This window comes from Macrobrachium rosenbergii, chromosome 54 (assembly GCF_040412425.1).
Source record: "Macrobrachium rosenbergii isolate ZJJX-2024 chromosome 54, ASM4041242v1, whole genome shotgun sequence".
Lineage (NCBI taxonomy): Eukaryota > Metazoa > Arthropoda > Malacostraca > Decapoda > Palaemonidae > Macrobrachium > Macrobrachium rosenbergii.
Genome location: NC_089794.1, coordinates 3,315,636 through 3,330,550, shown reverse-complemented (window position 1 = coordinate 3,330,550; position 14,915 = coordinate 3,315,636). Strand labels below are relative to the sequence as shown.

Below are 14,915 nucleotides of genomic sequence, written 5' to 3'. Positions count from 1 at the left end.
AAAATTATTTACTACATTAAGTTGTTATTAATCTTTGAAAATATTATTGTTGTCATTTCAAAGTCATCTTAAACATTTTACAGTAAACCTCCCGTATCCACGATCTCACTATTCGCAGACTCACGTATTCTCGGATTTCTCTGTGGAACTTATCTACCCATTATTCACGGAAAATTTGCCCATCTGCCGTATTTTCATCAAGAAATATTCACTAATTACTGCATTTTCATATTTTCATGACTATATGCACTTTTTGTGATATAACTAATAAAATACTCAGGTATAAGCATTTTTTAGGTTTTTTTGTGTTTAAACTATCATCCTAAGTGTTTTTAAGGGGTTTTTACTGTATTTAAAAATAATTTTAGCTATTTGCAGGGGAGAGAGAGAGAGAGAAAGAGAGACCCTTAAAAATAGAGAGAGAGAGAGAGAGAGAGAGAGAGAGAATTTTTCAGTATCATTCGTAGTTATTTTATTTAACCACCAAAGGGGTGGCGGCATCATCATCATCATCATCATCCATCATCATCATCATCGTACTGTATACTGTAATTTAAAAATTTATGTCAGGTATTTGACATATATGACAGGTCCAACCTCCCCCTCATTTCAGAGCTTTGGAAAAGATTGGGATAAGTACAGTATTTGTTTGTTCAAAATTTCACATAATTTACCATAGAAATACATAAATTTTTCATTTACAGTATATTATTATTATTATTATTATTATTATTATTATTATTATTATTATTATTATTATTATTATTATTAACTATTTATTATTATTATTATTATTATTATTATTATTATTATTATTATTATTATTATTATTATTATTATTATATAAAAATTAGTAATTATTATTAAGTAAATCATTTATTTATCATACAAATGTGGTTAATCCTCACCATCTCCCATAAACTTATTAAAAAATGCTTGTGCCATCATTCTCTCTCTCTCTCTCTCTCTCTCTCTCTCTCTCTCTCTCTCTCTCTCTCTCTCTCTCTCTCTCTCTCTCTCTCTCTCAGTATATATATATATTTTAATGAAAAATTTAGTAACTAATGAATACACAGTGCTGCTCTACAAAAAAGCAAATTAGTGATAATTTTAGAGATACAGCCCAGAGAAAAATCTGCAAATTAGTGAAATTTCCCTTACGGACAAGTGGACGATGTGTTCCACAAAAATCCACAACAAAATGAAACGCGGAAATGTGAAACACATAAAAACTGGGGGGGGGGGGGCACTGTATTATAAAAATTAATATACTACACATTAACTCAGGTTGAAGCACTTTTTGCCTTTACTCCCATGTCAAGTTGCTTAAGAGCACCTTTCACACTACACTTATGATGGTTCAACATCTTTGACATTTTAGGTAAATCATTTTTATTCTAGCCAAATGAGCAAATACTTGGTAAAATCAAGGATTAATCAATAAGAGAATTACTTCCAATTCAGCCACATACATAAACTCATAAAGGTCACCAACTGAGAACACACACACACACACACACACACTACTCATCTGTCTTGCATGCACTCTCACTTCCTGGATATTAGGGACCTTGTGTTCTAACATCTTCCATGCAGTCCACCCAAACCTTTGTTTTATGATGCCTGTTACATTCTTCTAAGATTTTCTTCCTAAATCAATCTTGATTCAGTTATTACAAATATCTACACATTATTTTGAATGTTAACTTCTCTACAAAGACATCTGAAATGTACACAGGATGATGAAAAGACAAGCATCCTGTTCAAGTATTTAATCACATTAGCTTTACATGCAAATTCAAAAAGTGATGTAACAAGCAACAATAGTTGGTTGTCCTGAGATTCAGGCTACGGGCACCAAATCAGCATGACCTGAAGGTACACAGAATCATTTGCCTCTAAATCCATTTCACATTACTATGCTAAACTTTCAAAGAATCTTTACAGAAACTTGGAACAATCATGACAGTGAAGGTTTGTGATGCAACATAACTCAGCCAAATACTGGGAAGTTTAACACATACTCAGCCACATGCTAAGAAATCTAACAATATATGAAGAAATGCAACAAATTCAATTTTACTCAACTGTCAAGCACAAAAATTGCAACAATACTAATACACTACTTATTATTATTATTAAAGTAGTTTAACCAGACCACTCAGACTAACAAACTTACTATAATAAACCACGACTGTAAGAGCCTAAATTTCTAACAGTAAACTAAAAAAAGAAAGACTGAATCTGTTCAATTAGTGGGGCTACATCAATCTGGCTTAAAGTCTCCAAAAACACAAAGCCCTCATAAAGTGCAACGGCAGAAACAAAATGAAACTGATAACCCAGCTCCAGACAGACGTACCTACCCTCCCATGGCAATGGGGAGGTTAGGCCACTTCAAAGAAAAGGTCTGTGTCAACCTAACAAATTTGCTTTAACAAGCAAACAACCCCGAAAGCAAACACACACTTCGAAAGGGCATTAACAAGTGAACATTTTTTTCTTCAAAATAAATGATACAACATAACTGGAAAAATGCATATTTCTAGTCAGTCAGAGCAAGGTAATCATTATACTAACTCTTCAAATTTACCTTGTCCTCTTGTTGATAGAAGGGCCATCTTGAAGTACTCCAGAACATAGTGGGCACATTAACTTCTGGACACTGATCAATTGCAAACTATCCACATATACTTAAACTGTTAGAAAGCTATTCATGACAGCTTACCCTTTACAGCTTAAGTAAACTATCGTAAGAGAACACTTTTGAGCAGTCCAGTAAAAGCCTTCCTCTGAATTCTGACTGACTCAACAGTGACTGGAGACAACTGGTATCCAGAGCTTGTTAAGCTACACTAAAGTTTTCTCTTGGAATTCAGACTGACTCATCCATGACCTTCACGCTTCTGGTTTCCAGTTCACACCTCTCTCATTCAAGGAGACTTCAACTGTCACTACAAAACATTTTCTGCAAGTCATGCAGTCTCATACAATTTACTTATAGTAGACTTGTATCTGGAGATAATTTTTTTTACAAAAAAAAAATCATTAAATATGATTTCTTGTTATATATATGACTGTACATTAAGATTCCTTTTACTGTTACATACTGGCCAATTTCCCATTTCTATATACAGTACTATATAAAAATCTATTCTAACATAATTTCTGAACACACCATATCATACTATCATCCAAAATAAGTGAACCAAAATAAGTAAAAATTAATTTAGATTGAACAGCAACAGACTGAAATATATCAAGTTAAAAATCAAGCTAAAAGAAGTATGAAAAAATCTTAGAGAGAGTACTAAATTTCATAAGCAAACCAAGTTACACAAAAACAATTTTTTTTTCCAATTACACAAACGACTATGAAAAATTTTAACAAACACCAAAAACTCTAGCACATCTAATGGACACTTGTAAATAAGAAAGAACTGTTTGGAAAGATATAAAGAAATGGAACTCAGTGTTACAATTACACTACCTTCCGTTAGTAATAATTACACCTGCAGTAGGCAGTAGTACTACCCATTAGAGAACCATCACCATATGACACATTCTTTGCAGCACCCTTAAAGGGTGTTATAAAGTCTTCCTATTTCTCATCTATTTCTTTCACCCCCTTCAAACGTTTATCAGCAGCACTGACATTTTTTGTTCCCCACATTATCTACCAATAGGAGTGTCTATAAATTTAATTCTAATATAGTTTAAGCATTTTATCTCCACCTCAAATCATTAACTGTTAATATTTCATGAACTATCACTGAAAAACTTACTACTCCATATTCTGTAACTCGTATTACTCAGAAATCTTCTCATACGTGTGGACGGACAGAAATCAGACAGTGTTTTACATACATCTACAGTCAAAATTACAGTGCACCACTTCTAACCCTGCTAGGAACAATGGTCTCGCCTAACTTACACACGGCATCATAGAATTTGGAGAGTGTGCTGACAGTCGTGGTGTATGGATCTCTCTTCCAGTTGTTGAAGAATCCCCAAACTCTCTGCTGGGCATTACCCCAGGGAATTCCACTCGGTCCACCTCCCCCTCCCCATCCACCTGGTCCTCGACGGTCTGGCACCAAGTTCAGGGCAGAAAGCTTCTCATCAGATGAGGCCTGCTTCTTGTCGACAATCAAATAGAGGTTGCTGTCCTTTTCAGATCTGCAAAAAATATCAAAATGCATCAGGAAGCAAAACAAGCTCATATTTATAATGATTCAATTTACACACACATACTGGTATTACATATGCAGTTCATTCCATTTACACATGCAAGCTCAGCACATTATTGCACATCATATATAAAAATAAGAGCAGCCAAGACAAAATTTGGAAATGTGTGAAGACAGCATCTAGGATGTTCACTCTCTCTCATGCCCAGTACTGTATAATCTTTTCCTAACCTGTTGGTGACGTGTCGTCTCTAGGCTAATACTCTGGAAGTTTTTATGATTTTATTTTGGCATTGGCATTCTTACTGAGAGAGTCAAATTAATACAGTAGTCCTTCAATTATCTGGATTAACAGAGCCAAGGGTCCATTGGATAATAGCAAAATCCATATAATGGCAAGTAAAAAAATCTAGGAGTGTTCAAGAGCAATTCTGTACCCTTCCCCCAGCGAAATCCATATAATGGTGAGTAAAAAAAATCTAGGAGTGTTCAAGAGCAATTCTGTACCCTTCCTCCACCTACCTTGTTATTACCACATAACCACATAACTGGAAACACTCGATATGCTTTTAAGAACAACCATCACACTTTAAACTGAAAACTTTATGCAAAAGGCAATTATCTACCTTTTTTCCCCCATATTTGTGACAAAATATACTGCATAAATACACTTTAAAAAAAAATGCAACCCCTTCTTTTTCTCTCCCTAATAAATGGCACAGTTCAGTAGGCAGGTAGCCTACATGTGTTAACCACAGGCTACCACGGTTTTATAACCATTAATGTATATTTATACAGCAAATTCCTTGTCAATTCTCACCATATTGTATTACCATATACAAGACAAAAATGTGTAGGCTGTGTGTGATCTATAGACCTAGGCTAGCCCAGGTGTTACACTCAATGTATCCATTTGCAAAAGTCAAACAAGTAAAAAATGCACCGAAGTTTCTTAGGCGCAATTGAGTTTTCTGTACAGCTTATAATCAAGGCCACTGAAAAAATATCTATCTTTCAGTGGTCTCAGTATAATACTGTATAAGACGCGGCCCATGAAACCTTAACCAAGGCCTGATGGTGACCTACCCTATATCGTTGCCAGAAGCACGATTATGGCTAACTTTAACCTTAAATAAAATAAAAAACTACCGAGGCCAGAGTGCTGCAATTTGGTAAGCTTGATGATTGGAGAATGGATAATCAATAGACCAATTTGCAGCCCTCTATCCTCAGTAGTTTTTAAGATCTGAGGGCAGACAGAAAAAGTGCGGACAGAAAAAAGTGCAGACAGAAAAAAGTGCAGATGGACTACAAAGCCGGCACAATAGTTTTCTTTTACAGAAAATTCATAGGCTATTACAGCTCTATATAAATTGGTAATGTAATTTAAACTGATCATCCTTCCATTTGTAATGTTTAAGTTCTCAGAATCAGCTGACTGAGCCTACTACCAAAAGAATTAGGAAAATAATTTTTCACTTGCTAAAAGAAATGAATGTATTAAAAGGGAATTAAAATCACAAAAAGCTGTTTCCTACATTTGTTAAATAAAACAGTTATACTGTACAAAAGGTAAACTAACTCTCTTCTCTCTCTCTCTCTCTCTCTCTCTCTCTCTCTCTCTCTCTCTCTATTCATTAAATGTAATTACTGTATATCATAAACATAAAAATACAAAACTAAAACTCCAAGAAGTTCACGACACAATCAAATGATTGCGTGCACACTTACTTATGTGTTACCATTTTTTTGGCTTTGCTTGATTTGCTATACTGTTTTATTACAAGTTTAGTAGACTCCACGTATTATTATTAAAATACATATCATAACAGTACACAAGAGAACATTTTATCACTGTTGATATTTCATCTCTAATCACTATAAAAATATTTAAAATGCAAATTTCATATGTAGGCAAGACAAAACCAAACAGGCTGTACCAAGTTCACCAATGGCATGGAATGCATCTGTGCATACGTACATACCCTACACATACAATTGCTTTTATCTTTTGGTATGTAAAACTAAAAAAAAATTAGAAAATGCAGTACAAATATAAACGAAATTACTGTGGCATAAAATATAAACAAAACTGTAAGAATATGTGTGCTATGGTCTTAGGCTTTAATGTAAACGTACATTAGTTCTCTCTCTCTCTCTCTCTCTCTCTCTCTCTCTCTCTCTCTCTCTCTCTCTCTCTCTCTCTCTCTCTCTCTCTCTCTCTCTCTCTCTCTCTCTCATATACCAGTACTGTACATGTCCTTTAACGAAGTATCAATTACTGTACCATAAACATAAGAACAAGAAACTAAACTAACTCTAGCATGTTTACAATGCCATCAAATGAGTGCGTCCATACATAGGTATGTTGTATTTTTTGCTTTGTCTGATTTACTGTGCCATATTTCATTACAAGTTTAGTTGACTCTAAGTATGATTATCACATATATCATAACAGTACACAAGAGAATATACTTTATCATTGTTGATATTTCATCTCTAATCACCATAAAAATATTTAGAATGCAAATTTCATATGTACACAAAACAAAAGCAATCAGCCTGTAGCAGGGCCATGCCACAGAATTAGTGTGTACATACGTGTTGTCATTTTTCTTTTTTTTATTTTGCTTTGCTTGATTTATTGTACCATATTTCATTACAAGTTAGTTGATCCTAAATATGATTATCCCACATATCCTAATAAGACAACATTTTATCTCTCTCTCTCTCTCTCTCTCTCTCTCTCTCTCTCTCTCTCTCTCTCTCTCTCTCTCTCTCTCTCTCTCTCTCTCTCTCTCTCTCTCTCTCTCTCTCTCTCTCTCTCTCTCTCTCTCTCTCTCTCTCTCTCTCTCTCTCTCTCTCTCTCTCTCTCTCTCCTAACCTATTCTTTAATAAAATGTGAATTACTATCTCAAAAACATTAAAACACAAAACTAAACAAGCTCTATCAAATCAGGTCTACCTAGCCCTCTTCACCCATCCAACACTGCATCCCCACCCCCTCCAAGCCATCTGACCAACCCTCTTCCCTCCACCATGGAAGCTTCTTGAGGCCTCCCCCAACCACCAGTCAGTCCGAGCATTTGCAGTAGTACCAACATTTTCTTGAGGCTCTTCAGCATTCCTAACCATCAAAGGGCAGTTTTTTCAAATTTTTAAAAATTCATATATATCATCTATCTTTGGGGCCTTGATCCCTGGTCCGGGTGTGTTGGATAATGTCGAGTTTCGGATAATGGCGATCCGGATAATTGATGGATTACTGTACACAATGCCTTTCTTACAAATGATGGTATCATTTGCTTGTGAGTTTGTTTTAGGCATCTTAAACCTTAAACGCCTACTGGACGTATCATACGTCGACTAAAATTGTCTGTTGGGTGTCCAGTGGACGTGCCGTCACGTTGACTACAAAAATTTCAACCTTCGGTCAACCTTGACTCGACCAAATGGTCGAAAAAACGCAATTGTAAGCTAAAACTCTTACATTCTAGTAATATTCAATCATGTACCTTCATTTTGCAACAAATTGGAAGTCTCTAGCACAATATTTCGATTTATGGTGAATTTTTGAAAAAACTTTTTCTTACGCTTGTGTAACTTTCGCCAAAAATTTCAGAAATTCTTTCGTCATTTTGTCATAATTTTTGCACTGTTCTATATTAGCCGTTACATAAAGTTTTATATATGAAAACGTGTGCAATTTCATGTACAATACAACAGAAAATAACTCACGGTTGTAGCTTTTATCAGTTTTGAAATATTTTCATATAAATCACGATAACTGCCAAAATTTCAACCTTCGGTCAACTTTGACTCGACCGAAATGGTAAAAAAACGCAATTGTAAGCTAAAACTCTTACGATCTAGTAATATTCAATCATTTACCTTCATTTTGCAACCAATTGGAAGTCTCTAGCACAACATTTCGATTTATGGTGAATTTTTTAAAAACTTTTTCCTTACGTCCGCGCCAGAAATTCTTTCGTCACGTTGTCGTAATGCATGCACTGTTTTATATTAGTCGTTACATAAAGTTTTATATATGGAAATGTGTGCAATTTCATGTAGAATACAACAGAAAATAACTCATGGTTGTAGCTTTTATCAGTTTTGAAATATTTTCATATAAATCACGATAACTGACAAAATTTCAAGCTTCGGTCAACTTTAACTCGACCGAAATGGTCAGAAAACGCAATTATAAGCTAAAACTCTTACATTCTAGTAATACTCAATCATGTACCTTCATTTTGCAACAAACTGGAAGTCTCTAGCACAATATTTCAATTTATGGTGAATTTCTGAAAAATTTTTCCTTACGCTCTGTGCTGCTGTAACTCGGCGAACATCTCAGAAATTCTTTTCGTCATGTTGTCGTAATGTTTGCATCGTTTTACATTAGTCGTTACATAAACTTTTATATATGAAAATGTGTGCAATTTCATGTAGAATACAACAGAAATTAGCTCATGGTTGTAGCTTTTATCAGTTTTGAAATATTTTCACATAAATCACGATAACTGCCAAAATTTCAACCTTCAGTCAACTTTAACTCGACCGAAATGGTAAAAAAACGCAATTGTAAGTTAAAACTCTTACATTCTAGTAATATTCGATCGTTTACCTTCATTTTGCAATAAATTTTAAGTCTCTAGCACAATATTTCGATTTATGGTGAATTTTTTAAAAAAACATTTTCCTTATGTCTGTGCGGTAACTCGGCCGAACATCTCAGAAATTCTTTCGTCTCGTTGTCGTAATATTTGCACCATTTTATATTAGTCGTTACATAAAGTTTTATATATGAAAATGTGCGCAATTTCATGTAAAATACAACAGAAAATAACTCATGGTTGTAGCTTTTATCAGTTTTGAAATATTTTCATATAAATCACGATAAATAGAAAAAATTCAACTTTCGGTCAACTTTAACTCGACCGAAATGGTCGAAAACTGCAATTGTAAGCTAAAACACTTACAGTCTAGTAATATTCAATCAATCACCTTCATTTTTCAACAAACGGGAAGTCTCTAGCACAATATTTCGATTTATGGTGAATTTTTGAAAAAACATTTTTTACGTCCGCGTTATTTAATTCATGCATCATTTCGTGATAATATTTTCTCTGTGTTGCTTTGATCGTTTTAAAATTTGTTATATACCAAAATCATCGCAATTTAGTGTACAATACAACTAAAAAAATTAACTCATTAGCTCTAACGTTGTGCTTACAGCACGATTTGTATACAATTATATGGTTTTTTTTCCTGTCATATATTCCAATATTTATATATGATAATGATATTTTTTTCATTTCTGATGGTTGCATACTAAACTTCAGGCAATGACAAAAAAAAGGAGCCAAAAATGAACCCTTAATCTTAAAAACTAAGCGTGCTGTGATTTTTTGAAAAAAACTTTTTTCCGCTTCGGCGCTAACTCACCGAACGCCGCCGGCATATGGGAGACGTTTTTGTAAATAGGGCTTCGGCGTTTAAGGGTTAATCAATTTCTTAACAGCTATTCATTTCTTAATTTTCTTTTATGATTTTAACATATAATTTTGTGAATAGTAATTTTTCTCTGTTTTAAAATTTTCCTATAAGAGTATTTTGTGGAGGCTGAAGGTGTTTTTGCTTATTCTGCATGTATGTTAATTTATTATAAATAATAGTACAGTACATGGTTTTAATAATGCCCACTGGGCAACACGAAAATTAAACTGGTGGTATAGCGTTACACCCCATCCACAGTGGCAAAGATATTTGCTTCTCCTTGTAAACCCAGGCACTTCCTATAAGTGCCAGATAAGAAAAGCTTTATTAAAAATTTATTATAATATAGGTGAATAGGTTACCTTCTTTTCCTGTACAATATTAAAAAAGAGTGCCCTTACTTATGACTCCTCCTCTCATTGCTAAGTGTGTTTATGAATAATGAACACATTTCCTGCAGCCCCTACTTTTTAACATTTGACTTTCCCAACACGTACATATCAAGTAGACCACGCAAGAAGCAAGTAGGCAGTTCATTAAGAGGGAAAGAGGTCTAGGATGGACAGTAGCCATAGCAAATCAGTAATTGCACGAGGTGCAGCCCAATAAAGGCATACTTGCTTTTGTGTGGTCTGCTTGATATGTATTTGTTGGGAAAGTCAAATGTTAAAAAGTAGAGGGCACAATAAGAGTGTTCATTATTCATAAACACTTAGCAATGTATATATCTATATATATATGTCTATACAGTATATCTATTCATAAAGAAAACACAAAGGTCATCAACTTCAATGCAAATCTCTACAGAGCAGAATACCCTGGTAAAAAATAAGTACTAGAACATATAGTATGGACTGGAAAAATACACAAACAAGACAGACAAACTCTCGGCTAGCACGCTGTTGTGCCCAGCGTTCAACTCTCCGACTGGCCAATGAAGAATTAGAGGAATTTATTTCTGGTGATAGAAATTCATTTCTCGTCATAATGTGGTTCGGATTCCACAATAAGCTGCAGGTCCCGTTGCTAGGTAACCAGTTGGTTCTTAGCCACGTAAAATGTATCTAATCCTTCGGGCCAGCTTTAGGAGAGCTGTTAATCAGCTGAGTGGTCTGGTTAAACTAAGATATACTTTACTTAAGACAGACAAACAGGTTCTTAACATTTACATCTTAGCATGATCTTGAACACATTTTTTATAGTTTCACTTTGGAAAGAAAAAATACTATTATCTTCATCCTAACTGAGACTTACATGTAGAATTAACATTAGAAAGTCCAGTCATTCAGTCTAATACATCAGAAGCCTAATTGTTAAGTAGGAATTACTCCCCTTCTAAACATGTTTATTTGAAGTAAATTCCAGATTGTTGAGATATATTGTCATTATTTTTTATAAGAGAAAATATGTTGGTAATATAAGGTTCTTAAACATGTTAGGAACTGGGAAATAAGTGAATTTGTTATAATATTGTAGGAGGTAGAGGTGGTCGATAATTTGGTCATTTTATCTTAATCAGAGTAGACATTATTATTAACGATGGCAGTGATATTTACAGGAAAAAAATTATAGGTAACCAATATATAACACAGTTTGAGATTTAGGTAAGTAGGTGAACCTGATTACAGTACTGAATTCAAAAGTTAAATAGGTGAACCCTGATTACAGTACTGAATTCAAAAGTTATATAATTTGGAACAGGTTTTTTCCTAAAAAAGTTTCATAATTGGACTTTTGCCATTACTATCACAAATTGTAATGAGATCACTACGTCACATTTTTTGTACTTTATGTTTGTCCAAAGGGTTGCTATAAATTGGAAGTGAAAATTGAAGCACTAGTCAAAGCAAAGTTTCAAAATCTGGATGGGAAGAGACCAAGAAAAGTGGACAAGGAAAGAACCTTGAGTACTATTTGCACCATGTACTGTACACTATAAACTGCATCCACCTATTGAGAGGAGAAGTCATAGGTAAGGGCACTCTTTTGAATACAGGAAAAGAAAGTGAACCCATTTACCTATATTATAATAAATCTTTAATAAACTTTTCTTACCTGGCACTCATAGGAAGTGCCAGGGTTTAGAAGGAGGGTTTAGAAGGAGAAGTAAATACTGTATCTGTGCCACTGTGGATTGGGTGTAACACGATACCTCCAGTTTAATTTTTGTGTTGCCCAATGGGCATTATTAAAACCATGTACTGTACTATTATTCATAATAAATTACATATATGCAGAACAAGCAAAAATACTTTCAGATTCCACAAATTTATTTTACAGGAAAATTTTAAAATAGAGGAAAATTACTATTTCAGCAACACCTTCTCCAACTGTATTTCCTACTGCTCATTTCCTCCCTTGCAATCCTCTTAAAGGTCTAACGAATTGGTGTTAACGTTACTTGTGTTAAATTGCTCACAAGTATCACTCCCAATTTGTATTATATTGTATCTTGAATGACTTCTCTCTCAGCCTTCAGCTCTCTGAGTAAACTTTACCCACTGCTGTAACAACTCAAGTGATTGAGTGCATTTTCTATATTGCAGAATAGGTGTATGTATTGCTGTGTCACCCTACTGTCCCACAGTGCCTCCCCTTTCATCAATCAACTTTGATAAGATTTCCTCAGGGTATAAGCTATATCATTGTGGCACAATGTTTATGTAACATAATCCGCAGTGCTAGTACAGGCAGTCCCCAGTTTTCGGCAGGGAACCCGTTCCAACAGCATGACAATAAGTGAAAATCGCTGAATAAAAAATCGGTGATTTTCGGTGCTTACCAGCGCCGATAACCAGGTATTGGCACTGATCCCCGATTACTGGCGCCGATAACGGGGGATCGGCGCTATTATCTCCAATTTTTTATTATTGGCGATTTTCAGTTATCGTCATGCCGTCATGAACAGAACCCCCAACAATAACCGGGGACTGCCTGTAAAGCATTAATAACAATACATGTTTTATCTCTCAAAATGGCAGAATTTATTTTTAACCCATTAACTAGAAGATGGGATAAAAGAGGTGGACGAAAAGAGGTTAGTCTAATGTACAATAACGATTGTTCTTTTATAATTATAGTGGGATAAAGATGAGGAGGTTTCTATGTACAATGAACTGTTCTAAACAGTTGTATGTAATCCAAAATTGTGTTATTTCACCAAAATGATGATGAATTTTTAATGAAAAATGAATATTATGTTATCCTAAATATTACTGCTACCGTAATTACACTACCACTAACATTTCTGAAAGGTTACCAAAGGATAAATGTTTCTGTGAGCACAACCATAACTCAATGTTTACATTTCTCAGCCAGGGTCGCACTGATAAAAGTCGATTTCATTGATATGGACTTATTCTTGAATATGCCAATAATATATAAGGTAAAAATGGTTTTATTACCTCTATTATTAGTTTATTTCATAAAGTGAATCTTTTCATGTAAGTCGGTGGTTATCGCACCGAGGCCGTGGCTACCCAACGGATAAACATCACCTAGAATTCAAGGTTTGATTTTTAGAATGGTAGTATAAGACAACCCCCTTTTTAGGGCTGAATTTTACAATTTAAAGGTTGTCTTATATGCAGAAATATACGGTAATTAAGTTGGACAATGATTTTCCCTTAAAGCCTCAATTAAACTAATTTAGAAGTCCCTTCCTTTCTTGTTATGAATATTGACCCCAAGTTTCGAGGCTTATTCGCACCGAAAATCGGCAATTTTCGGTTATCAGCATCTCTATTAGGTATGTATCAGCACCAATACCCAATTATCAGCGCTGATAAGCAGAAATTGGCGATTTTCGGCACCGAAAATTGGCGATTTTCGTCGCTAGACAAGCACAGTAAAACCGGATCGCCATTAACCGAGCCCGCCGTTAGCCAGAGACAGTCAGTCCCCAGTTATCGGCGGGGATTATGTTCTTGACGCCGTGACAATCACCAAAAATTGGCAATAACAGCGCTGATCCCCAGTTATCGGTGCCAATAACCGGGGATCGGCACATATCGGCACTGACAATCCAGTTATCGTCGTCGCTAGACAAGCGCCGTAAACCCAATCGCTGGTAACCGAGGCTGCCGATAACCGGGGACTGCCTGTCCTAACTTTGCCATTACTGCATGCTAGACAAAGGACAGCAGGTCTTAAGTGGTTAGAAATTAGCCAGGAAGTGCAGTAATAACAGTGATAAAGAGGTGAAATTCAGGGAAAGTGCACATATTCCCCTCTGAATTTTGCTAAGTCCTCTTTGCTAGAAAAGACATATCTGGCAATTCGTCACACCTATGGGGAGAGTCAAAACCTCTTTTCCATTCCCAGTCTCACTTTCACTCTCTCACTAACCAATTCACTGTTAAAGTCTGAATTTATCTTGCATATTCCTAGTCCTTTCATCTTAGCATTCACATTCAACATTATATCTGACTTCATATCTGCACTTCGAGCTTAAAATAAACATATATAGTTGACCCCAGTATTCACGGGGGATGCATACCACAACCCCTCGCGAATAGCTAAAATTTGCGAATACTTAAAACCCCTCTAAAAGTTCTTATAACTGTCTATTTTGATCAAACAAAAAAAAACCCTCTACAAATGCTTATACCAAGTATTTTAATAGTTTAATCACAAAAAGTGCATTTAGTCATGAAAATATGAAAATACAGTAAACCCCCCGTATTCGCGTTCTCATGATTCGCAGACTCATGCGTTCGCGGGTTTCTCTGTGGAACATATCTAGCCATCATTCGCGGAAAATTCGTCCATTCGCGGTATTTTTCACTGAGAAATAATCACTAATTACTGTATTTTCATATAATTTTCATGAATAAATGCACTTTTTGTGATAAAACTTTTAAAATACTCAGGTATATGCATTTTTGCAGGGTTTTTCTGTGTTTAAATTATCAAAATGGGCAGTTCTAAGTGTTTTAAGAGGGGTTTTAAGTATTCGCGGATTTTAGCTATTTGCGGGGGGGTGTGGGACGCATCCCCCACGAATATCGAATATGGGGGGTTCACTGTACAGTAATTAGTGAATATTTCTCAGTGAAAAATACCCCAAATAGGTGAATTTTCCGCAAATTATTATTATTAAAATAGTTTCACCAGACCACTGAGCTGATTAACAGCTCTCATAGGGCTGGCCCGAAGGATTAAAATGAAATGGAGCCCCTGAAATGAAATGGAGCCCCAGGTCTAAGCCACAGGATAAGCACT

At 35.1% G+C, this 14,915-nt stretch overlaps 1 protein-coding gene across 3 annotated transcripts in view; it reads right to left on the bottom strand.

Moving 5' to 3' along the window:
* Tbc1d15-17 (TBC1 domain family member 15/17) overlaps nucleotides 1-14,915 on the bottom strand; it is a 124,778-nt gene that overhangs the window by 55,314 nt on the left and 54,549 nt on the right. For all 3 annotated transcript variants that reach the window (XM_067097329.1, XM_067097328.1, XM_067097330.1), the window contains exon 6: nucleotides 3,935-4,179. In XM_067097329.1, the coding sequence (XP_066953430.1) occupies nucleotides 3,935-4,179 (245 nt within the window). The remainder of the gene's footprint in view (nucleotides 1-3,934; nucleotides 4,180-14,915) is intronic.